Genomic DNA, 25,150 nt, shown 5'->3' with positions numbered 1-25,150 from the left:
TCCTTTTGTTTCGTTTAATTTTTTTTTGGGAAAATGTCTACAAGATAAGATAACTTAAATGCAGTTTGACTACAATTGACACCTTAACGTTGTCAAACTATTGGATATTAAATGAATTGTAATTTCTTGACCACTCATGTTTTATTTTTATTTTTTTTGAAAATGACTACAAATTAGTAGAAATTAAATGAATTGTAATTTGTTGCCCTAAAAAAAAAAAAAAAGAATTATAAGACATCAGTTAGGCCAGGGGAGACGCGGTGGCTGAGCAGTAAAGCGCTTGGCTTCCGAACCGGGGGTCCCGGGTTCGAATCCTGGTGAAGACTGGGATTTTCAACTTTGGAATCTTTGGGCGCCTCTGAGTCCACTCAGCTCTAATGGGTACCTGACGTTAGTTGGGGAAGAGTAAAGGCGGTTGGTCGTTGTGCTGGCTACATGACACCTTCGTTAACCGTAGGCCACATAAAACAGATGAACTTTACATCATCTGCCCTATAGACCACAAGGTCTGAAAGGGGAACTAGTTAGGCCAGGTTCACATCTAACTTTACATTCACTTTCCCCTATCCTTTGATCTGCGGGACCGTTGGGGCACTATACAAGATCTGTTAACCTTCTTTCTCCATCCTTATCTCTCATTTGTCTTTGATATAATTTCATTTGGATGTTCTTTCTGAAAATATTGAAGCCTGCCTGGGTGGACCACTTCGGGGGCCGATTTTGAGTTTGTGTTTCCACACAAACTGTCTTTTGTAACCTTGTTATAAATGCTTTTCTGTTTTTTGTTTAGATCTATTACTAATTTAATTACATTTCTATTGTTTCTATTTCATGTTTGTGTTCACTAAGCCTAAGACGGCAGCCTAGTATAGGCCTATAGGGGATTAATTCAGCTTATATCATCACTTCAGTCAAGAACTACCTCATCCCCTTGTTTAAGATACCAAACAAAATAATTTATTACCAATAGTTAATTAACTAACTGGTGTTTATTTAAAATTGATTTTTGTGTTGTCAGGTAAAAGAAATAATTTTACGAAATTTCAGCTTGATCCAAGAAATAACGTGTACACATTTATGACCAGACAGGCAGACAGACAAGACAGACAGACAGAGTGAGTTGATATAAGCTTGTTTTAAAAATGGACAGGCCTGTCACTGGAAGAAATTCTACTTAAAGCAAACGATGGTCTTAAGTCCTAAGATAATGTGTGACGCCCCAATGGACTAGGACTAAGGACACAGTTTTCTCTGTATGGCCCATCAGCTAGTCATTTTTCCCAAATGTTTACATCAACTGTCAAATTTCTAAAAAAATCTTTAAAGCCGTTTTCGAAATCTCGCTTCAGTGTCCAGTTTCAAAGTTTCACTGACCTAACTTTAACAATGAAGTTACAAAGTTTAATTGATATTAGTTTAACAATGTAGTTACACAGTTTCACTGATCTTAGTTTAATAATGTAGTTAGAAAGTTTCACTGATCTTAGTTTAATAATGTACTTACAAAGTTTCACTGATATTAGTTTAACAATGTTGTTACAAAGTTTCACTGACCTTAGTTTAACAATAAATGTGTCACCATACTCAGCATTTGAAAACCTTGGAACACGAATCAAACTTTTGCCATCAAAGTGACCAGTGCCGTCCACCACTTTGACTCCATCCACCTGGAGGTAGTTGTTATTGCCGGACTCATCCCGTATATCTCCATTAAATGGGATGTACAGCTCGGGTTGACACACTGGACAAAAAAGGTCCCACAAAATGGCCATGAGGTGGTGTAAATGATAATAAATAATTTGGACATGTTCATTGTACAATGAACATATCTCGTTCTAACAAGACAGTTATTATTTATTCCCCCGAAAGGGGAAAAGACGCTATTAGTTTTGTGTGAAATGTCTGTCCGTCCATCCGTCCCGTTTAGATCTCGTAAACTAGAAAAGATAGTGAAAATCCGACATCCTAATATTTTAGTCCATTCAAAGTTCTGATGCAACGGCTACTTTTTTCTTTTCTAAAAGCAAAATAATCGAATTTTTAAAATCACTTATGAAAGCAGTTTTTCATAAAAATACACCACTTTTACAACTATTCACTATTAATAGTAACAAATACGCGAGGCTCTTTAGTAGGGGAGATTAATAATTATCATATTTTAACACATCTATGTAAATGGTTTTACACTTTTTGTTAAAATTTTTTAATTTTTTTTTTTACATTTGTATTGCTACGTTATGTAAGTTCTGTCCTACTATCCTATATTTACCCAAAAATAATGTTTACTCTTTTAAGAGAAAAATAATATATTTAGTATGCATATAAGTTGGGCATTCTACGAACGTAAAATGCCACAGATAAGTTGGGCATAATTTAAAACCACAATTAATAAGTAGGACCTCATATAATCGCATGAACAAAGCGGACAAATAGCACTCAACTAACGGAAATGTTTTTCTCTTTTTTTTTTTTAGGATTTGAATAAGAGATTGACCCTTTACAAAACAATTAGATCAATTGGGTATTCATTATAAGACATCAGTTAGGCCAGGTTCACATTTAATTTCATATTCACTTTCACCTATCCTTTGGTCTGCTGGACCGCTGGGGCACCACACAAGATCTGTCAACCTTCTTATGTTTTTTTTCTGAAAATATTGATATCTGCCTTTTTACCTGCCTGGGTGGACCACTTCGGGGGCCGATTTTGAGTTTGTGTTTCTACACAAACTGTCTTTGTAACTTTGTTTACTTAGCATTGATCTTTAGCCTGTTATGAATGTCCCTTCAAACTTGTACTATCCCAAGAGGATACGAACTCGTCACAAAGCAACATAGTTATATTCTTCGCAACAAAGATCTCCGCTATAGTTTTAACACAAAGCATTCAATGTAGCGGAGGTGCGATGGCTGAGTGGTGAAGTGCTGGGCCTCCAAACCGAGGTTCCGAGTTTGAATCTTGGTGAAGACTGGGATTTTGATTTCGGGATCTTTGGGCTCTAATGGGTACCTGACATTAGTTAATGAAAGTTAAGATGGGTGATCGTTGTGCTGGCCACATGGAACCCTTGCTAACCGTAGGCCTCAGAAACAGATGACCTTTACATCATCAGCCCTACAGATGGCAAGGTCTGAAAGCTTTTTAACTTAGCTATCGATCTATCATATTGTCATATTGTTTAGACCAGCTATCGATCTATCATATTGTCATATTGTTTAGACCAGCTATCGATCTATCATATTGTCATATTGTTTAGACCAGCTATCGATCTATCATATTGTCATATTGTTTAGACCAGCTATCGATCTATCATATTGTCATATTGTTTAGACCAGCTATCGATCTATCATATTGTCATATTGTTTAGACCAGCTATCGATCTATCATATTGTCATATTGTTTAGACCAGCTATCGATCTATCATATTGTCATATTGTTTAGACCAGCTATTGATCTATCATATTGTCATATTGTTTAGACCAGCTATCGATCTATCATATTGTCATATTGTTTAGACCAGCTATCGATCTATCATATTGTCATATTGTTTAGACCAGTGTTACCCAAACTGTGCTCCGTGTAGTGTTCCGTGAAGCCTGACTAGGAGTTCCACTGGAATAATTAACTAGTAGGACTACACGATAATTAATCTCCAAGAAAATGAAAAAAAAAAAAAACAACAACAACAAAGCTGCAATAATAGATTAACAAATAAAATATTTCTGGTCTCGTTTTTTTAAAGAGTATACCTCGAAATTTCAAAACAAGAATCTGTTTTTTCTACAACCTATTTGTGCTAAAACAGGATTTTTTTTGTTGCATTAAAGTCAAAGTAAACAGGCTTAATGCCACATACGAAATTGGAATTTACAATTCAGCTCAGCAATATGGGCCTTATTTCAAGAAGTGATGCTTTTCAGTACCATCAAAGTCATTCAACCTTTTTTATACGTATGTATATTTTTTTAAATACTTGTTTGTAAGTATTATACTTGAAAATGCTTAATATGGCTTAATCATTATTTAAGTATTTTAAACAATAAAAAAAATTCTAGCTTAAAAATAAACGAAGTGTTCCGCTAAATTTTCCGAAATGTGCGGAATGTGCGAAGTGTTCCGTTAAGGAAAAAGTTTGGAAGACACTCTAGCCTAAAAATAAGCTAAGAATTCGCCGAATGTGCGTAATGTGAGAATTGTTCCGTTATGGTGAAAGTTTGGGAAACATAGGTTTAGACTAAATCGGACGAAAATCTAATCTGTACACTTTGGTATTAAAACAGAGATGAATATCTGATCATCACCATGGTAGACTATCACACCAAGCAGGGTTTCAATAGTTATTTAATAATCTTTTGTATTTTGAAATACTTTTTCTAAGACTTACATATTTCTGTGGAATTAATCTGCGAACTCCAGGCACACATACAATCATTGACATTGAATGTCGTGCCTTGGGCACAGGGCATTTGCACCCATCCTTGTCCAGGTAGATTCTGTTCGTAGACTAGAGGTCGACCTTCTACAGCGCGTTTGTCACAAATATCTGTGAAGTATTATTAAAATAAATTAATGTTTCCATTGAAAACACAGCTCATTTTTCACAAAGCTTTTATCATCTCACTCTGTCTGTCTGTCTGGTAAATAGTTTGTACACGTTATTTCTATCATACCCAATCTCGGATCAAGATAAATTATTTCTTTTACCTGACAAAACAAGAATCAATTAAAAAAATATTAAACAATCAGGTAATTAACTATTAATGATTTTGTTTGGTATCCCAAACAAGGGAAATATATTGTACGTGACTGATAGGTAGTATCAGTTGAATTCCTGCCCTTTATACTTTGTAGCGAGAAAAGCTTGAAACTAACAAATAGATAACTATAAAACCTTCACTGGCACAGTGATTAGTGTATTGGCTTGGGGAGACTTTAGCCGTCGACTTTGAATTCAGGTCGTTCAACTTTTTTTTTGTTATAAATACTTTTAAAAAGCGATCACCCACATACCATCTTCTTTCTCCCTAACCCCTTTCCAACTGGTCTAAACAAGTGATAGGATCATAGCATATTGAGAAAGCTAAAAGCAAAAAATTATTTATTTTTTTTGGTCAATTTAGCTCAAACACTCCCTTGCCAACGAACTGTGCAAGTAACTTACCAAAAATGTTGGGTGCGCCGCACACATCTTTACATTCGGAATTCGGTACGCAGTCAGAAGTAATGACGTCATATGAATGCTGAGGTGGACAACAGTAGCCCTCGGATTTTTCATTTTGACAGATCCAGTATCCTCGACAGTTGGTCATTGAAGGGTAACGGTCAAATCCATCCTTAAGGCACAGATCTAAACAGAAAATAATAACATGTAGATCTACTTATAATAACTATTTGATGCCGATAACAAAGAAAGGTGTGGGTACGTATTTTGTAGCAATCTGGTTGAAATGTTTTGATTTTCTTAAATACGACAAACATATTGGAGAAATAAGATGTCAGAAATCTACTATATACCACTCACTCACTATCTGACTGATGTATCAAAATATCTCATCAACTGTCGTACGGATTTGCATGAAATTTCGTACACAGGTTCCTTTACCTCCTTGGCGCTTACTAAGAACTGGTTTTGACATATTCGCAACCTGACAACCGGAAATAGCGAAAAACCACAAGCTTTCTATCAAACCTTTGTATTTTATTTTCGGTATTTCCCCAAAAGGCTGCAATTTATATATAAAAAAATTAAAAGCAAAAGCACCTTAACTTCGTATTTTGAAAGCAAATCTTTCATAGACTTATATATTATATCTAGACTGGAAATTGGAAACAAATTATTATCCGCGATTGATCAATTCACAGACCTATATATATCCTATACTCTTAAGCGAGTAATTCTTGTATGTATGTATATATATTTATATATATATATATATATATATATATATATATATATATATATATATATATATATATATATATATATATATATATATATAAATTTTATTTCGAAAACGGCTCTAACGATTTTCTTTAAAATTTCACGGTATGTGCATAATAGTGAGAAAAAAATTCTCAACTCATTGGCCACATCGGGAAAACTCAAGGTCGACCGTTATATCGGTTAGAAAATGGCTCATTATCGAAAAATTTATTTTGGCTAGAATGTTTTATGAATGAAATTTTCTATATGACGTCAATGGGGAAAAAAACTTGACACCGCTTACGTCACTAGGCTCACAGCAGTACACGAAGACATTTCTTCGCAAACAAGAACATGTTTTAATGATTCAATTGGCGTAATTAAACATTTGCGCACCATCTTAATTTACATTGATCCATTACGAAACTATGGAAGAAAAATAAGGAAATATCTTTATGTATGATTAGTTATTGTGTTTTAAAGGCTTTATAAATTGTTTACACTTGAATTGCGTATACCCGTAGGTAGCTTTTACTTTGTTATTATTTTGCTGGTGAATTATTGCAATGTGTTTAAGCTTCGAAGTCTGCTGTCCAATACCAAAACGTAGGAAATGGTCATAACACAGCTTATCTATGCCTTACTTGCACAATCAGGGCCGGCCCTAACATTTGCGGGGCCGTATGTGAAAAAAATGAGGATTGCGCGTGGACCAGTAAGGGTATTGATAAGGATAATAAGTGAAAATAAAGATTTTGTATTAGAAAATAAATTCGTATTTGCATTACATTTTTATTAAATGAAAGCTGACGATGCCGTTTTTTTATATCACGCGTAGGACTGGCGTTTACCATATTGATTGACACCCCAAAGTGACAATTTTGTCTTTTTTAAGGACATTTTTATGAATTTCAGGAGATTTCCAGGAGCTCGTTGAAAACAAGGAGACCACGGGAACCTTATTATAAATTATAATGGTTTAATTTAATAATTTACACCTAGAATTAGCGCGGGGCTTTTGAACCTTCGGAGTCCACCACTGTGACAGCATAGGCTTATGGCTGCTGCCTTTTTTTTATTTGTTAACCTATAAACCTCGGTAAAACAGAAGTCATGTTCCAAAAGTCACCCAATAAAACCTACTCAGCCCAAAGATCACTGCCATAGACATCCCTTAAAGTGGTAGATAACTTCACATTATCTGGGAAGCATTGTATCAATTGACGCATTGCTTTAAAGAGAGTTTGATATGTGATCATGGATAGTCGTGCTTTTGGACGCCTCCAAGCGAGAGTGTGGCGAAATAAATCGCTCGCCTGTCTACAAAAATCAGTGTCAACCAGTATTCTCTCAACCCATCTATGTGGATCTGAGACATGAGTACTTTATAGAAAGCAACTAAGACTTCTTGAACGACTTCACTAAAGACCACAATACAAACAGCGATATTCTTGCAAAATGGTATGAAATTCGAGTCCGAAGATAAGTGAGGAATGCAGTATTTCCCTTTGCTGTGCAGCCCCAACTGTGACCTACATATTTTGCCACATCCAGGGCAAGAATAACCATTATCCGTTATGCGTTTGTTCTCGGCAGCAGATTTTCTTTTTGTCTCAAATGTGTATCCCGCGGCCTTCGCGAGAGACCTCCAGATGTCTCGTTCGGAGGCCGCATACAACCAGGTGCTCTCTTCTATGTCAGCCAAGAAAAGTTGACGACTAAGCTGGTCTTTGAAGAATTTCCGTGGAGCGCTTCTGTCACGTCGACCACCTTTTAGCTCACAAAAAAAGACTGCCTTTGGCATTCGTTCGTCTCCCATACGGGATACGTGCCCTACCCAGTGCAACTGACGGACCATAAGAAGTCCCTCTATACTGTCCATACCGGCGTTGGCAAGGACATCGCTGTTTGTAGTGCGGTCCTGCCACCGTATGTCCATGATGGAGCGCAAGCATCTTTGGTGAAAGCACTCAAGAAGTCTTAGTTTTTTCTGTAAAGTGTCCATGTCTCAGAGCCATAATGAATATACTAATTGCAGTATTAAATGTCATGAAGTAACCATTTTAGAAGTTATACTGCAAAGACTTTCTTACAAGCCTATACTAGCCTAATAGTTTTACGCGAAAGAAGCAATGTAAAACGTTAAGACGTGAGCTGTGGTTTACTATAGGCCTACTATTGGAGGGACTTTCTATTCTAATCTCCATGTACAATTACATTGAGAATTGAAAGAACTAAAAAGCAACTCTTCGGATTGATAGTCTTTACCCGATAGTTCATTTTCGTAATTACAACAATATTCCCAAAATAACTTCGGGTAAATATCCTTCCTTAACAAATTATTCATCCGAGCGAGGCTCGGTCACCTGATATTAGATATTTATGTACGTAACTCTTTCTCAAGCTCTAAGGGAAGTCGCCCCAATTAATCTTTTCTGTCTTAGAAAAGTAATGATCTTTAATTTTCAAAGTTTAGAAATGATGCAAAATCATTTCTCGGATTTTCTTTAGAATGGGTAATTAACCACAGAACTATATATTCACGCAAATATATGAAACAAATACATTTACTGTTAGTTTCCGTTGAGATAATGTATTAAAAATCCTAGTTCGAAATAATTCATGTCTGTAGGCCTTACATTTAAATAGATTGATTACCTAGATCTTTCTAGATTATGTATCTGAAAATTGCAAAATAATAATTATGAGACGAGAGTATTCTTATTTTTTTATGTTGAATTACTAGATCTAGATCTAAACATTAAATTATATGTTACAACTTTACTTCTTAGAACTACTTTACAAAACAATGCCTTGTTTCAACTTAAAAAAAAAAATTCACGACATTTTTTGTAGTGTTAAAAGATCTCCATGTCCAGTCTAGATCTAATATCTATCTCTCTAAGTCAATGAAATCTTTCTTTTCCCCTTACGTCATTTACGTTTCCTTTTAGACAGAGTCTCAATAAAAAAAAAACATAACCGATATTAAAAAGCATAAAAAAAAGATCGGGTGTTGAGGGCGGGAGGTAGGGGGAGCAGAACAAATGTTACTAGAATTCACAGGCTAAAAGCATAAGTGCGTATGTGTGTTGGGGAGGTATTATAAAGCGGGTCTTTCCAAATCAAGTCAAAAGTCTTTCTAAATCAAGTCAAAAGTCTTTCTAAATCAAGTCAAAAGTCTTTCTAAATCAAGTCAAAAGTCTATGTGGGAGAAATTACGATTTGCAGGGGAAAAAAATGTGGGTTCTGGAAACAGAGAGAGAGAGAAAAGGAAAGAGAAAGAGAGAGAGAAGAGAAAGAGAGAGAGAAGGGAAGAGAGAGAAGGGAAGAGAGAGAGAAGGGAAGAGAAAGAGAGATGGGAAAAAAAGAGAGAAAGAGAAGGGAAGAAAAAGAGAGAGAGAAGGGAAGAGAGAGAGAAGGGAAGAGAAAGAGAGATAATAAAAAAAAGAGAGAAAGAGAAGGGAAGAAAAAGAGAGAGTGAGAAGGGAAGAGAAAGAGAGAGAGAAGGGAAGAGAAAGAGAGAGAAGGGAAGAGAAAGAGAGAGAAAGAAGGGAAGAGAAAGAGAGAGAGAAGGGAAGAGAAAGAGAGAGAGAAGGGAAGAGAGAGAAGGGAAGAGAAAGAGAGATGGGGAAAAAAGAGAGAAAGAGAAGGGAAGAAAAAGAGAGAGAGAAGGGAAGAGAAAGAGAGAGAGAGAAGGGAAGAGAAAGAGAGAGAGAAGGGAAGAGAGAGAAGGGAAGAGAAAGAGAGAGAGAGAAGGGAAGAGAAAGAGAGAGAAAGAAGGGAAGAGAAAGAGAGAGAGAGAAGGAAAGAGAAAGAGAGAGAGAGAGAGAAGGAAAGAGAAAGAGAGAGAAAGAAGGGAAGAGAAAGAGAGAGAGAGAAGGGAAGAGAACGAGAGAGAGAGAGAAGGAAAGAGAAAGAGAGAGAGAAGGGAAGAGAAAGAGAGAGAGAAGGGAAGAGAAAGAGAGATGGGAGAAAAAAGAGAGAAAGAGAAGGGAAGAAAAAAGAGAGAGAGAGAGAGAAGGAAAGAGAAAGAGAGAGAAGGGAAGAGGAAGAGAGAGAGAGAGAGAGAGAGAAGGAAAAAAGATTGAGAGAGAAAAAAGGGAAGAGAAATAGAGAGAGAAGTGGAGAGAGGGAGAGATAGAGAGAAAGGAAGAGAAAGAGAGCGAATGGAAGAGAAAGAGAGAGAGAAGGGAAGAGAGTGATAAGGAAAGAGAAAGAGATAGAGAGAGAGAAGGGAAGCGAGAGAGAGAAGGGAAGAGAAAGAGAAAGAGAAAGAAGGGAAGAGAAAGAGAAGGGAAGAGAAAGAGAGAGAGAAGGGAAGAGAAAGAAGGGAAGAGAGAGAGAGAAGGGAAGAGAAAGAGAAAGAAGGGAAGAGAGAGAGAGAGAGAAGGGAAGAGAAAGAGACAGAGAGAGAGAAGGGAAGAGAAAGAGAGGGAAAAGAAGAGAGAGAAGGGAAGAGGGAGGGCCGTTTGGCTTCATTTTAACAGATACACTAATTCACGGGCTAAATATGGGGATCATTTTTTAAAAAATTGAGCGAATGTTCCACCCAGATAAACCATATAAAGCCTGGAAACAAATCAAAAGGCATCCCCGGTATGTAATGCTAGTGCTTATAGAGGCCTTTCCTATTTGGTCTGAAAACTTCTTGTATTCTATACAACTAGTCGACCGGCGGCGTAGCATACGCCGCTATTTTGTAGGACCCGCACTTTCATAAGACCCGCGCTAATTCTAGGTGCATAAATTATTAAATTAAACCATTTTATAACTTATAACAGATTTCCCGGGCCTCCTGTCGATTTACCAGGAGCTCCTGGAAATCTCATGAAATTGCAAAATATACGAAAATGTCCTGGAAATATCCGGATATTATTAAAACCTTTTAAAAACTCATATAAATCTCCTGCAATATATAGACGAAAATTGTCATTTTGGGGTGTCATTCAATATGAAAAACGCCAATCCTACACGCCATAAAAAAGAACGGCATTATGCAATAATTGTGGAATCTAGTGAAAGAAGCTTCTCACGCCTCAAACTATTGAGGTCAACAATTCTCAAAGATAGATTGAAACATTTGGTAATTCTTGCTATTGAGCGTGATCTATGTAGGAAATAGAACTTTTATGATGTACTGTATGACTTCGCTACACGCAAGGCTCGTAAAGTAATTCTGTACGTAGTAAAGAATGAATAAAATGCAAAGACGAATTTATTTTCTAATACAAACTCTTAATTTTCACTTATTATCCGTATCCCTACCAAAACTGGGCCCCGCGAAATCCTTTTCGCATAGGGCCCCACAATAGTTGGGTCCGGCCCTGCTATTTAGTGACGGGTGAATAAAGAGTAGATTACTTGTTCTCTTTCCATGACTTCTTGGTCACAATGGTTAAGCCCGGCTATGCTATTTAGTGACGGGTGAATACTACTTGTTCCCTCCCCTATCTTTTTTTTTCGCATCTAAAATTACATGGGGTAACTTTAGTCCGTCCGACTTGCAGATATAAAAGATATATCTTCCCATTACTTGGTGTTCAAACTCTTGAGCCATGAAGAGAATTATATATATATATATATATATATTATATATATATATATATATATATATATATATATATATATATATATATATATATATATATATATATATATAGGGGTGCACCGGATATGACCGGATAGTAGAATTTGATATTCGGCCGGGGCCGGAGCCGGAGCCGGATACCTAAGTGTCTTGTTAATAGCTTGTGTTGCTGAACGTTTTACGAAACTGTTAAATAACATACCTATATTGGTTGGTTTTATTTTTTTCCCTTTTATATACGTTATTGTTTTAAACTCTGTTACTGATTGATTTATTCAAGCTTAACAGTATTTCTAAAAATCTGTATAGCATGAGTGTGTCTGTGTGTATGTACGATGCCACCAACTGTAAAGGATGTGTGTAGGAAGGTCAATGTAAATAATGTTAGTATATATTTAACTAGTTACTAATGTAAATCTCACAAGTAAAGTGCAATCTGCCTTGTATAGTGGTCGGATGTATGTGTTCATGAATTTCAGAACAACACCCTGGTCAGATATACCTAGTGAGCCTACACATGAAGTCCTAGTGTAGTGTGTATAGTTGTTTGTGTTAATCATCACGCATTGTTTTTTCCTTGAGCATACGCACGCAATAGAGTTGGGTGTCAGTCAAAAAAGACAACACATTGGCATCATTGGCATGGTCAGTCAAGCATGTAGATAAGTTATACCCGTCCACTAGTTAGAGGTCAAGGTTTTTTTTGTTGTTTTTTTTTTTACACTCCACTTTTCACTTTACACTTTCTTTGTTTGCTAGATCTAACTGCGGTACTATTATTCAATTTATTTTATGCGATTTTAAAATTTACTGTAAGGTTTTCCGTTATTTATGTGTAAAAGTCGTCCTAGTCTGATACACAGTGGCTAAGTACGCATCTTAAGCTAAAAAAATAGTAATAACAAGGAGTTAATTGACTGTCACAAATTATTAAGAATATTATTATCAAATCAAGACACATATTTGCAGGAATAATATTCAAGTTAACACGTTAGAAAAATTATTTAACCGTAATATTTATTGACAGTGTAATATCCTTTGTTAGCACGTTGTGTTTTTTCATTCTGGCTTAAAAATGGTCAATGTCTATCAATACATTGGGTGTCAAGAACCAAAGAAATAAAATAAAGAGTAGTGGGTGTTTAGCTCTCCATTGAAAGATAGCCCTGGTCGTGTCTTCTACTAAATAATTAGTTACTGGCTTACTGGGCTATATAATCTCGCGGTTTGTGTTCTGTGTAGCTAAAGGTCACTCGTTTAGGTGTGTGCGATCTTTAGTCCAGCTTACTAATTGAGATTTATGTTCAAGTAACTCGGCACACTTGAAAAGGTGTGGCCTCTAGCCCAACCACGTGATTAAGATTTTTCTCCAAATAAGCAAACTCTTTGTCCGGATACCCGTGTAGATGTTTGGCTTGAAGTCCAGTCCACCCCCCCCCCCCCCCAATTAAGATTAACTACTAAGTAAACAAACATAGTTCCCTCGTGTGACCTCTAGAGAGTGCTTACGTCCATCGTATCTGACTTGTGGTCACCTGTCAATCAATGAACTCAATGGGGTGGACTAAACAAATAAAAGGGGGAGGGAGTTGTTCATCTGGAATTATACCTGGTTACCTTAGAGGTGTGGCTATGGTAATCCAGCCTCCGTAATAAAGATAAACTACTAAATAAACAAACTCAGTTCCCTCGAAAGGTGTGACCTCTAGAGAGTGTCAATACGCTGACATGAAACCTACGTCCATCGCATTTAACTTGTTGTCACCTGCCTATAAAAAAAACTCAATGTGATGGACTAAACAAATAAAAGGGGGTGGGAGTTGTTCATCTCTACCTCTGGAGATATACCCGCACAGCTAGACAGACGTCTGGTCAGCATGACGTAGTCAAGGAATGTAGCATTTTAACATGTTAACATTTTAACATATATATCTCCTACTACCCAGGCTTTCTGCAAACTGCACCACACGACACAACGAACTTAAATAACCTCACAACTCTACTCTGTATTCACCCACAAGAAGATTTTTTAACACTACAAAAAATGTGAAACTTTTTTAGAAAGTTGGAACACGGCGTTGTTTTGTAAAGTAGTTAATAGACGTAAAGTGTTTATTTTTTTCTACCCTAACCTATGTAACATATAATTTAATTTTTAGATCTAGATCTAGTAATTGAACATCAAAAACAAGAATACTCTCGTCTCATAATTATTATTTTGCAATTTTTAGATACATAATCTAGAGAGATCTAGTAATCAATCTATTTAAATGTACATAAGATGATTTAAATCAAAATGAATTATTTCGATCTAGGATTTTTGAAACATTATCTCAATGGAAACAAACAGGAAATAGCTTTGTTTCATATATTTGCGTGAATATCAGAGAAATGATTTTGCATTATTTCTAAACTTTGAAAACTAAAGATCATTACTTTTCTAAGACAGAAAAGATTGATTGGGGCGACTCTCCTTAGAGCTTGAAAGAGTTTACGTACATAAATATATATATATATATATATATATATTATGGGCGTAGCTTGGGGGGAGGTTGGGGTTTAACCCCCCCCCCCCGAAATGAAATCGGAATTTAGTGATTGATTTTTTGCTTTTATTTTGTTTATTTTAGGTAAGATTTTAATACTAAACTATCACTTGCCCTAGCACAGCAAAGGAGTTTTTGAGTTTATAACCCCCTACCAGGGTTTTTTGAGTTTAAAACCCCTACCAGGGGGGTTTTGAGTTTAAAACCCCTTACAGGGGGGTTCGAGTTTAAAACCCCCTACCAGGGGTTTTCGCAGTTAAATTCCCCTCTTCTATAACACAAAACAAAAAAAAACAAAAAAAACTGCAAACGAAAATATCCCAAATTTCACGAGCACAGGTAAGGGAGATTTTTTATTTTTAAACCCCATCCAAAATTTTTAGATAAACCCTCTCAAAATTCTATGAGCGTAGCCAAAGGAGTTTTGAGTTAACCCCCACTCCCTCTTTAGTAGGGTTTGAAGCTAAAAAATACCTCTTCAATACCCGGTAGAAAAAAAACGCAAAAAACGCACTCAAAATTTTATGAGCGTAGCTAAATGGGTTTTGACTCAGTTTTGAGTTTCAACTCCCCTTCAGCGGGGTTTGAAGGTAAAAAATATCTCTTCAATATAAAAAAAAAGAAAATTACAAACTCAGAAATCTATGATCGTAGCCAAAGGGGTTTTGGGTTTAAACTCCCCTCCAGTGGAGTTTGAAGCTAAAAAATACCTCTTTAATATAAAAAAAAGAAAATTACAAACTCAGAAATCTATGAGCTTAGCCAAAGGGGTTTTGGGTTTAAACCCTCAGCAAGCGGGGTTTGAAGCTAAAAAATACATCTTCAATGTAAGAAAAAAGCAAACTACGCACTCAAAATGCTATGAGCGTTGACAAAAGGAGTTTTGAGTTTAAACCCACCTTCAGATTGGTTTGATGCTAAAAATACCTCTTCAATATAAAAAAAAAATTACACACTAAAATTATTTGAGCGTAGCCAAGACAATTGAGGGTTTTGAGTTTTTGAGATGGCTTTTTAAAAGTTTAAAACCACTCCAGATGGTTTTGAGTTGAAAATCACCCTACAGAGCGTTTTGAGGTGGAAAACCTCTATCTTCAATATTATTCTAAAGAAAACTACAGTTACTAAATTCTATGACCGCAGCTAAATGGGGTTTCGAATTTTAAAAAAACCTTAACTCCAGAGATGTTTTAGTATAAAACCCCCAAAAGATGAATTTGACAATAAAACTTCACTTTTCGATATAAAATCTAAAGCAAATTACAATCAAGAGCGTATTCAAGAGAGGTTACACATTTCTACCAGTGGTGGGGCTCATTTAATAAAGTGCAGTGAATAGTCATCTGCCAAAATTGAAAAACACTAAATGTGGCTCAACAAAGATGGCTAAGACAGATTTTAGGAGTCAGTTATAGAGATCGGGTCTAAATCAAGGAAATCCTATGCCGAACTGAGAGTCGACCCTTTAGTAAGATTGTGACAGAGCGTCGCATGAGGTTTGCGGGACATGTTCTCGGACAAAATGAATTAGGCATAATAAGAGTTGCGATGACAACCTAGTAACAATTGGCTCCACACATTCATGGAGGTCCTCAGAGCAGGTGGGAAGAGGCATCAGACATTACCTTTGACAGATTTTTGTGGAGACAGCTTGACGGCGAACGGCGCGGGAGGGTCTAAGTTAGAATAGTACATTAGGTTTTTGAAAATAAAAATTTTTAATAGCAGGAAAATGGACTGTCGATACCTCAGAATATGCATTTTGTTGGCTTTCAATATCAGAAATAGTGCTTGGCGGCGGGGCTTCGCCCCGCGCTGGGGGAGCTCTAAGCGCTCCCCCAGACCCCCTTGCTGGCAATAGCGGGGAATCTACAATTTTCCCACCAACTCCAGGAAGAACATATTCTAGGGCACAAAAAGCGTCTTCCTAAAGAATGATGGGTCAGAATATATAAATATATTTTTTTCGCGGGGGGTTCTCCCCCCCGAAAAAAAATCCTGGCTACGCCCATGATATATATATATATCGTTCAAAGAGGAAGCCTCTTCCACCGTGTTATGCACATATAAATTGTTTCTACCCTTCCTCTATTAGTACAAGGAAAAGAGGGAAAAAAGGAGGACTACGGCAAAGACTGAGAAGAAGAGGGTTTCGCCCACCACTTCCTACGATTATTCTAGCTAACGTCCGCTCAATAAGAAATAAAGTGGATGAGATCTGTGCCCATATACGCTACGACCACGTATTTAGGGAAAGTTGTCTATTAGCTTTTACTGAGACGTGGTTAGAGGAGGATGACAACGACAACCTGATTGCTATTGATGGTTTCTCTTTCGTGAGATCTGACAGAACGGCTGAGTCTAAGAAGAAGAAAGGTGGGGGGCTTTGTGTGTACATCAACCTCAAATACTGTACCAACTACACGAGACTATTGAAATGGTGCAAACCTTTAAATATCTTGGTACTATCCTAGACAATAAACTAAATTTTACTGCAAATACTGATTATATCAGCAAAAAAGGGCAGCAAAGATTACGACTACTAAGAAAACTGTCCTCGTTTAATGTTAGCGAAAAGGCCTTGGCTATGTTTTATCACGCTCACATCTGCAATATTTTAAGTTTCAATATCACTGCCTGGTATGGCAATCTGAGCATTAAAAATAAAAATAAGCTTAATAGAATCCTAAATGCTGCTGGCAAAATCATTGGCAAAAAACAAACCCCATTTGGGCAGTTGTTTGAGACAAACATCTATAAAAAAGTTAACAAGATCCTCGAAATAAAGAATCACCCTTTGTGTCAGGATTTTGTGATTTTACCATCACAAAAGAGATACAAGACACCGATAGCAAAGACAAACAGACACAAACACTCTTTTGTTCCCATGGCAATCAAATCATTAAATAAGAACAATCTGGTATAAACTTTGTCACATGTAAATTATGAGTGAGTCTGGTGTGAATGTACACTTTGGTTTCTTATAGTTATAATGTTTTTTGTTTGGTGTAATGCACAAATTGTAAGACAATATATAGGTCTGTGAATCGATCAATCGCGGATAATAATTTATTTCCGGTTTCCAGTCTAGTATACTATATAAGTCTATGGGTGAAACGAAATATAGTAGAGTCACTATTGCGGAACAGTTTGCAGCTACTTTTATTTTTCAATTTTTTGTTCCGTAATGGTTAGACCTATGGAGAAACTGAAAGCATCTAGGCATTGCCCATCCATTTTCCGATAAAAATAGACGCATTGTTTAGTTTTTCAACAGATATTTAAATTTTACATTCAAATCGACTGAGTTGTGGTCAGTCACAATTACGAACAGGAGTTTTTAAGAAGTCACAATTGCGGAACACGGTAAAAATGTCGGAACAAAGCCTATATAAAGCTTATATTTATTAGTCTTATATAATACTTGGACTCCTTATCCTTAATTAATTTTAATTTTACATTAAAGCTTAAGACAACACATTGTCACTTTATTATTCTTTACCTCTTTAATTTAATTGACGTCACACTACCCTGATTATTTTCCACTATTCTTTAATTCTTTTTTGTTATATTAATATTATATAGGCCTTATCTTATCTTATCTTATATAATACAGACGTTACTTCAAAAAAGAAGACTTTGTCTATATGACATTATTTGATATTATGATTTGTCCTCTTTTTGCTGGACGTCTGGTAATCATAAATTATATATTATATGTAATATTATTTTCTAAATGATTTTAAATTATGTATACTAATACAAACTCATATTTAAATTCCAATAATCTAAATCACTATGTAAATATTAAGCTAAATGCGCAGGTCAAATAAATGACGTCTATAGTGTTCCACAATTGTGACTATCTTTAAAAAGGTAAAAACTGGGTAAACACCTCCCGATTTTTTTAAAATTAAATTCCTGGTAGATGGCTACGAAATGAAGTTTTTCCACATTCATTTATAAACCGAAAAATAGGTGTATCATACAGGTGATGTGTCATTATCATTTTTAAAAAGCCTTAAGGTCTGACCTATGCGGTTCTCCTGGTACGTGAAAAATAATGGACGATTCCACATCTGTCAACCTGGAGTCAAAATTAATTTTCTGCTGCGAAAGGAAAACCCTTATATTGGAAATGTAGAGAAAAGGACCATGCGCAGTACCGTTACAATAGTTTAGCAGAAAATTTCAAAATAAAGTAGATTTTAACTAATTTCGACGAGCTGTTCTGCAAACATACCTGCTCCGCAAAAGTGACTCTACTAATCCGATTTTCAACAAAGCATTTAGTTTTTGAGATCTAAACAATGAACATAATAATTATCATCAATTTTACCATAAGGACAGTGGGCGATGTTTCCATTGGTACAAGACAGTGTGTTCTGATCCCAGTGAGTTCCATGCTGGCAGGACTTCATGACAACGTGGACAGTGCCATCTGGCAGAAAGTGACACTGAATGAACTTTGAACAGTCTGACCAATGAGCCTTGTACCCGACTCCATTTATTTCCTGGCCACCTTGACAGAGCTCTAAAAGAATCGAATTATAACGAAGGTGAGAAATCAATGAATCAATCAATCAATCACATGAAATTTGTAGGGGAAACATTTTTTGCGATTACAAACGTGTATTTAGATTTAGATATTTGAAACAGTAGCCTGAGGAAGAGTGTTCTCTTGAAATATAGACCTATCATTAAGCTCGCCAACTAACGCCTGGCCAAGCATCACATACTAGATTGAGTTAACATGTAGTAAAGTAATCAAAATAGAAAAATTGTATTTGTTTTTACATAACTGATGAATGAAATGTCTAATAAAATGTATAGTCTGTACTTTGTATATTTGCATTGCACTGACCTAAAGAAAAAGAAAATAGTCAAGGAATGTGTTGGTCAAACGTAGTTTTATTTGTTTTTATATTTAAAACAATAATTTGTGTCCTAAATAAGAAACCATAGACTAGAATAGAATAGAATGGAATGGAATAGAATGGAATAGAATGGAATAGAATGGAATGGAATAGAATAGAATGGAATGGAATGGAATGGAATAGAATAGAATAGAATGGAATGGAATAGAATGGAATGGAATAGAATAGAATAGAATAGAATGGAATGGAATAGAATAGAATAACCTGGAATGTTTGGTTTCTCTGTTGACGTTATTGATGACGTAGTAGTGGTCAGTCTGGTTGTCGTTGAGGAGCTTCTTGTTGTTGAAGAAGATGACCTAGTTGTAGGATCTGGTACAAAAAAGCAGGTCAGATATAAAAATACATTCTCTAACAATGGCGTCAAATAAATTAGACCTAGATGTAGGCTACATGAATCTTTAGACTCAAATGTACATGAATCTTTAGACTAAAATGTACATGAATCTTTAGACTAAAATGTACATGAATCTTAAACATTTTCTGTAGAAAATGTTGACAATAAATCTTGATGGGGGTGGGAAAAAAAATGCACAAAACAATTGTTTAGATGGAGACACGCGTTTGAAAATCAAAAATGTGTCTTTGTCATTGTTTTTTTTTTCTATCATTCCACAATGACAAAATGAGGTCGAGACTTTTAGTCGATCAATGAGTTTACGCTAATGTATAAATGTATTACAGTCAGCAAAGTCTCGAGAAGCGTCTGTTTAAGCTTAGTCCTATCTTTTCTTTTGTTGTTTCCATGGAATAGGAAATGTTTTTCCTAATGGTGGCATATTTCTAGGATTGAAAACAAATATATTCGCGTCTTCTCTACCTTCTACTTAAAATAACAGTTTTCTTTGTCTTACTGACGATTACTTCAATGTGAAACTGATGACTGTCACGTCATGTACGCGTCAAGGTCATGGTTTCGAAAAGAAACTTGTTTGTTAGTCACTGGTGTATTTTGAGAACATTTTGATTGTTTAGAAGTTTCATAAAAGTTTGTTTAAAACTAAGACGACATTTGGAGGTGTCCATACATACAATGGTTCTAGGCAGAGTGTATAGGTAGAAGCAATAACAGTTTCGGGGCTTCAGTGACTGCTGTAGATGTATTGAAACTAAATTGTAGTGTTTACTTTATCCTAGTGATTTCAAGTTCTAGAATAAATGTTTTGTATTTATTTAAAAAGTCTGTTAGAGTTCATGCTTTAAACTAGTATCTCCGGCATTACGATAATGTTTAAATGATCATAAAATAGTTCCAAAGGTGTATGTCATAAGAATTCAAATAACAATCTATCCTTTAAAAACTATCTCAACCACAATCACCACAATTACATCGTATTATCTATTAACTCCAATCGTTAGAATGGCATTTCGTAACAGCGATTACTTTGCTCTTAATAGCTAATGGATGAGAGTTATCGTAAAGAAGGGATTGTCGTTTTTGTGTAATTGAATGATTTGTAAACACCAATCAATTTCTTTGCAATAAACCTACATGCGTATCTATATGCGTATCACTGACCTAAATCAAAAGAAAGTTAGTTTGGAGAGTAAACCTTGCAATTATTTCATAATTTGGTCTAAACCATAGACGAATCTCACTATCCAGGCTCTCTTCAAACTGCGCCATACTTGACAACGCAGGGCTCCAAAGTAACGTAACACTTTAATAGTTGAATAAATAACTGTACAATTGGCAACACCTACACTGTACAAATATCTCTCCGATAACACCATTCCGCGGTATCAACTCTTGCACTGACCTCTCCGTCTCGTTCCGGGCTTGCACTGGGTTCAACAGTTCAGGACTGACTTTACACACTAAGCTCGTTGTGTCGGACTCGATCACAGACCAAGATCAAGACGCCGTTCGTCTCAACTGTACTTGATAGTACTCCGCACTGAACCGTCGTAATGCTCCGTACAAAACCACACCGCTGAACCACACTGAACTGTGCTGTAGTCGACCGGACTGTAGTGAACCGGGCTCTGAACCCCTGTCGTGAACCTTCTCTCGTGAACCTTGCTGTATTGAGCCCCTTTTCTCAACCGTCTTGACTTCGACACCTCCGCTCTTTATATGGGGTCCCTACTGGCCTTCTAGAACCGGACGGAACATCGCTCGACGTTTCTAGCTTCGTCACATGACTACATCCCTCGTGACGCTTCTGAGCTCTGTTCACGACGGCGATCCTTCCCGAACCGTCATGTTGACACTCGACCCTGCTGGCCGTCGTAACTCGTCACGGTTGACCGCTCGTCTAGCGCTGGCCTGGGGCGATTTGCGTCGGCTGACTACACACACACCACTACCCCTCTCTGTGCCAACACCAGGTTTATAACAATATGTATATCTAGACTGGAAACCAGAAATTAATTCTTATCCGCTATTGATCGATTCAAAGACCTATATATATATAGATTTTTATGTACGTAACTCTATTTCAAGCTCTAATGGAACTATGGAAGTCGTCACAATCAATCTTTTCTGCCTTAGAAAACTAATGATCTTTAATTTTCAAAGTTTAGAAATAATGCAAAATCATTTCTCGGATTTTCTTTAGCATAGGCTAACTACATATTCACGCTAATATATGAAACAAAGCCATTTCCTGTTACTTTCCATTGGGATAATGTTTCAAGAATCCTAGATCGAAATAATTCATGTCTGTTAATTTTAATCATCTTATGTAGCTTACATTTAAATTGATTGATTATCTAGATCTTTCTAGATTATGGATCTTATTTTTTGATGTTTAATTACTAGATCTAGATCTAAAAATTAAATTATATGTTACATAGGTTAGGGTTGAAAAAAAAAAACAACTTTACTTCTTATTACTAATTTACAAAAACAACGACTTGTTTCAACTTTTAAAAAAATTTCACGACATTTTTGTATTGTTAAAAAATCTCCATGTCCAGTCAAGGTATGTCTATGGTCTAAACTTTAAAGACAAACTTAGTTTCTGCAAATGATCTTTTCTTTTCAATTGTTATTTAAAAAGTGAATGTACAAAGTCAAAATGGTCGTGAGAGTCTTTACTTATGAATCTACAGATCTAAACATGCATGGTTATGTAACAGAATACAATTATAAAGTGAGCATTCAATCTTGAGCTTAACACACATCTAATTCTATATAGATCTAGAAATGTTTTAATGTAAACATTTTAAACAATCATGCAGTCTAAGTAAGTTTCTTTGAAGACAATATCTACACAATGCACCAAAGAAACACATTTATTTGAAAACAAAAAGCTATTAATGACGTGTATCTAATCCTTCAACACCTGAGTGTTTGATCTACTCAATGGTTGTAGAGTGGATTCAGAACAAGAACCAATTCTTACAAACTCCAACAGTCTTTTATTTCACGCACACTTTGCTGCATGGAGTATAGAAACTTTTTGGAACAACAGGAAGAGTCCTAAGATGTAGTCGAGACAAGAGAACAAAACTCAAAGCAAAACAAAGTTCAGAGTAACTATCTAAACAATAAAAGCACTTAATACCAACATGTCAACTTTAAACAACTTCACTATATAACTAATTCCATCCCGTTAATACTCGACCTATCTTTAACCATCGACCAATCCCTAATATTTATAAAAACATTTCTCATACATACATGACCTTCCAGTTGTCGATGACGTCAGTGGAAGCCGAGTGGTCGTTAAAATGGAGGAGGATGGTGCTGTGGTAGACGGGTAGTAAGTGAACAGTGTTGGTGGTAGAGATTGTTTGGTTGTGCTTTTGACTAATGTCGATGTCTTGAGGGACCAGCCCACAGACGACGCTGATGTTGGTTTTTGTTTGGTTGAATATTTTGAACTTTCTGTGTTCGTTGGAGTTTTGGGTGCTGTTGTAGATTTCGTTGGTTTTATTGTCCCTTTGGTGAATGGAGAACTGCTTGGCGCAATGGTTCTCGATGTTTGTTTCGTAGGTTGTTTTGTTGGGTTAGAGGACTGTGGTGCTGTTATTGATGGTGCTGGTTTTGTTGGGTTAGAGGACTGTGGTGCTTTTGTTGATGGTGCTGGTTTTGTTGGGTTAGAGGACTGTGGTGCTTTTGTTGATGGTGCTGGTTTTGTTGGGTTAGAGGACTGTGGTGCTGTTATTGATGGTGCTGGTTTTGTTGGGTTAGAGGACTGTGGTGCTTTTGTTGATGGTGCTGGTTTTGTTGGTTTAACTGTTCGGCTTGAGGAGTGGTAGTTTGGTCTGATTGTGGAATGTGTTAGTTTGGAGCCCGTAGTACGAACTAAAGTTGGTGTTTGGGAAAATGGTGACGATTGAGATGTAAACAATTGTAATGTAGTCTTGAAACCTGGAACAAAATAAAAGCATGAACAAAATGTTAAGAGTCTTAATGGTTTTGCATTCAGCACAATTGTAAATCTACATAAAGTATTCGCAGATATATTGCATCAATGTAACAATAATAAGGTGACCAATGCAAACATATATTAAAAAATCGAAAAGCACATTTTGAACTACAGTTCCGGTCATTTCATCCCCTTTCACTTAATCCGCGGTCATTTCAGCGCCGGGTTATTTCATCTTTGGTCAATTCATCCCCGGTCACCTCATCCCCAGTCCTTTCATCCCCTGGTCATTTCATCCCCTGATCATTTCATCCTCTAATCCAACAAATAATAATTGTAAAAAGTATGAAATTAACAATATTTTATAGATTTATTTTCATTTACATGACAAAAAGAGTGACACATTAAATAAGAAAAGAATATAATGTCATTCAAAATAGAAACATTTAACATCAATAGATATAGAGCTACTGTAAACATTGTCTTTGCGTGTTGATTGAAATCAAATCAGATGAAAGTAAGTCCAGGAGACGATCTATTCAGTCGTATTGCTGTACATTGTTGGTCATTTCTTGGCCAGTGTTTCGTGAACTCGGCATTCATTAGAATAAATAAAACGTTATAATAGGGCTTGAAAAGACACGCCCATATTCAAGAAAGAAAGATTGACAAATAAAGTGAAAGCTGGCCATCATGAGATAAGTTATCAACGTCATGATCCTAAGTATTTCCCTCTTTCCACCCCACCTTGGCCTTTGATCATGATGCGCAGGATAATATTGACATCAAATAGAAACAATATAACAAACCACGCATTACACTAGATCTACTTATTGACATCTATTATTAGCGGTCCCGAAAGGGGAAAAGACGCTATTAGTTTTGTGCGAAATGTCTGTCCGTCTGTCCCGTTTAGATTTCGTAAACTAGTAAAGATATTGAAAATCCGACATCACAATATTTTAGACCATTCAAAGTTCTGATGCAACGGCTACTTTTTTTTTTCTTAAAGCGAAAAATCTAATTTTTAAAATCAGTTATGCAAGCAGTTTTTTTAAAGAGAAAAAGCTAATTAGTATGCATTATAAGTTAGACCTAATTTAAAACAAATAGTAATCTTATAAACTCCATTTTTCTGAACATCCGAATAAAAGATATACTAATTTCAAAACAATTAGATCAATTATAAGACATCAGTTAGGCCAGGGGAGGCGCGGTTCTGAGTGGTAAAGCGCTTGGCTTCCGAACCGGGGTCCCGGGTTCGAATTCTGGTGAAGACTGGGATTTTCAACTTTGGAATCTTTGGGCGTCTCTTAGTCCACTCAGCTCTAATGGGTACCTGACATTAGTTGGGGAAAAGTATAGGCGGTTGGTCGTTGTGCTGGCTACATGACACCCTCGCTAACCATAGGCGACAAAAACAGATGAACTTAACATCATCTGCCCTATAGACCACAAGGTCTAAAAGGGGAACTAGTTAGGCCAGGTTCACATCTAACTTTACATTCACTTACACCTAGGAAAAAAATTATTTGGGTTTAGAACTCATCTCAATCGTGACTCTTATACTGAAAAATCGTTTGAATTAAAACTTTTCCTAAGCAAAGTATTTCTTAAAATAATTAAGATAAATTCATGTGAAATTACATAAACTCTGTCTCTGTCTTTAATCTGCGGGACCGTTGGGGCACTACACAAGATCTGTTAACCTTCTTTCTCCATTCTTATCTCTCATTCTCTCATTTGTCTTTGATATAATTTTATTTGGATGTTCTTTCTGAAAATATTGAAGCCTGCCTGGGTGGACCTCTTCGGGGGCCGATTTTGAGTTTGC

At 36.2% G+C, this 25,150-nt stretch overlaps 1 protein-coding gene across 3 annotated transcripts in view; it reads right to left on the bottom strand.

The window, feature by feature from the left end:
• LOC106057861 (uncharacterized) overlaps positions 1–25,150 on the bottom strand; it is a 67,476-nt gene that overhangs the window by 25,253 nt on the left and 17,073 nt on the right. For 2 of the 3 annotated variants that reach the window (XM_056044642.1, XM_056044641.1), the window contains exons 4-9: positions 22,626–23,318; positions 19,202–19,309; positions 18,400–18,594; positions 5,163–5,348; positions 4,386–4,544; positions 1,555–1,741 (exon numbers count right to left, since the gene is read on the bottom strand). In XM_056044642.1, coding sequence (XP_055900617.1) covers positions 1,555–1,741; positions 4,386–4,544; positions 5,163–5,348; positions 18,400–18,594; positions 19,202–19,309; positions 22,626–23,318 — 1,528 coding nt within the window. The remainder of the gene's footprint in view (positions 1–1,554; positions 1,742–4,385; positions 4,545–5,162; positions 5,349–18,399; positions 18,595–19,201; positions 19,310–22,625; positions 23,319–25,150) is intronic. The other variant, XM_056044643.1, reaches the window with a different exon arrangement.

The sequence above is a fragment of the Biomphalaria glabrata genome, chromosome 10 (assembly GCF_947242115.1).
Source record: "Biomphalaria glabrata chromosome 10, xgBioGlab47.1, whole genome shotgun sequence".
NCBI lineage: Eukaryota > Metazoa > Mollusca > Gastropoda > Planorbidae > Biomphalaria > Biomphalaria glabrata.
Note: the sequence above shows the minus strand (reverse complement) of the source record. Positions and strands in the feature narration are given on the sequence as shown.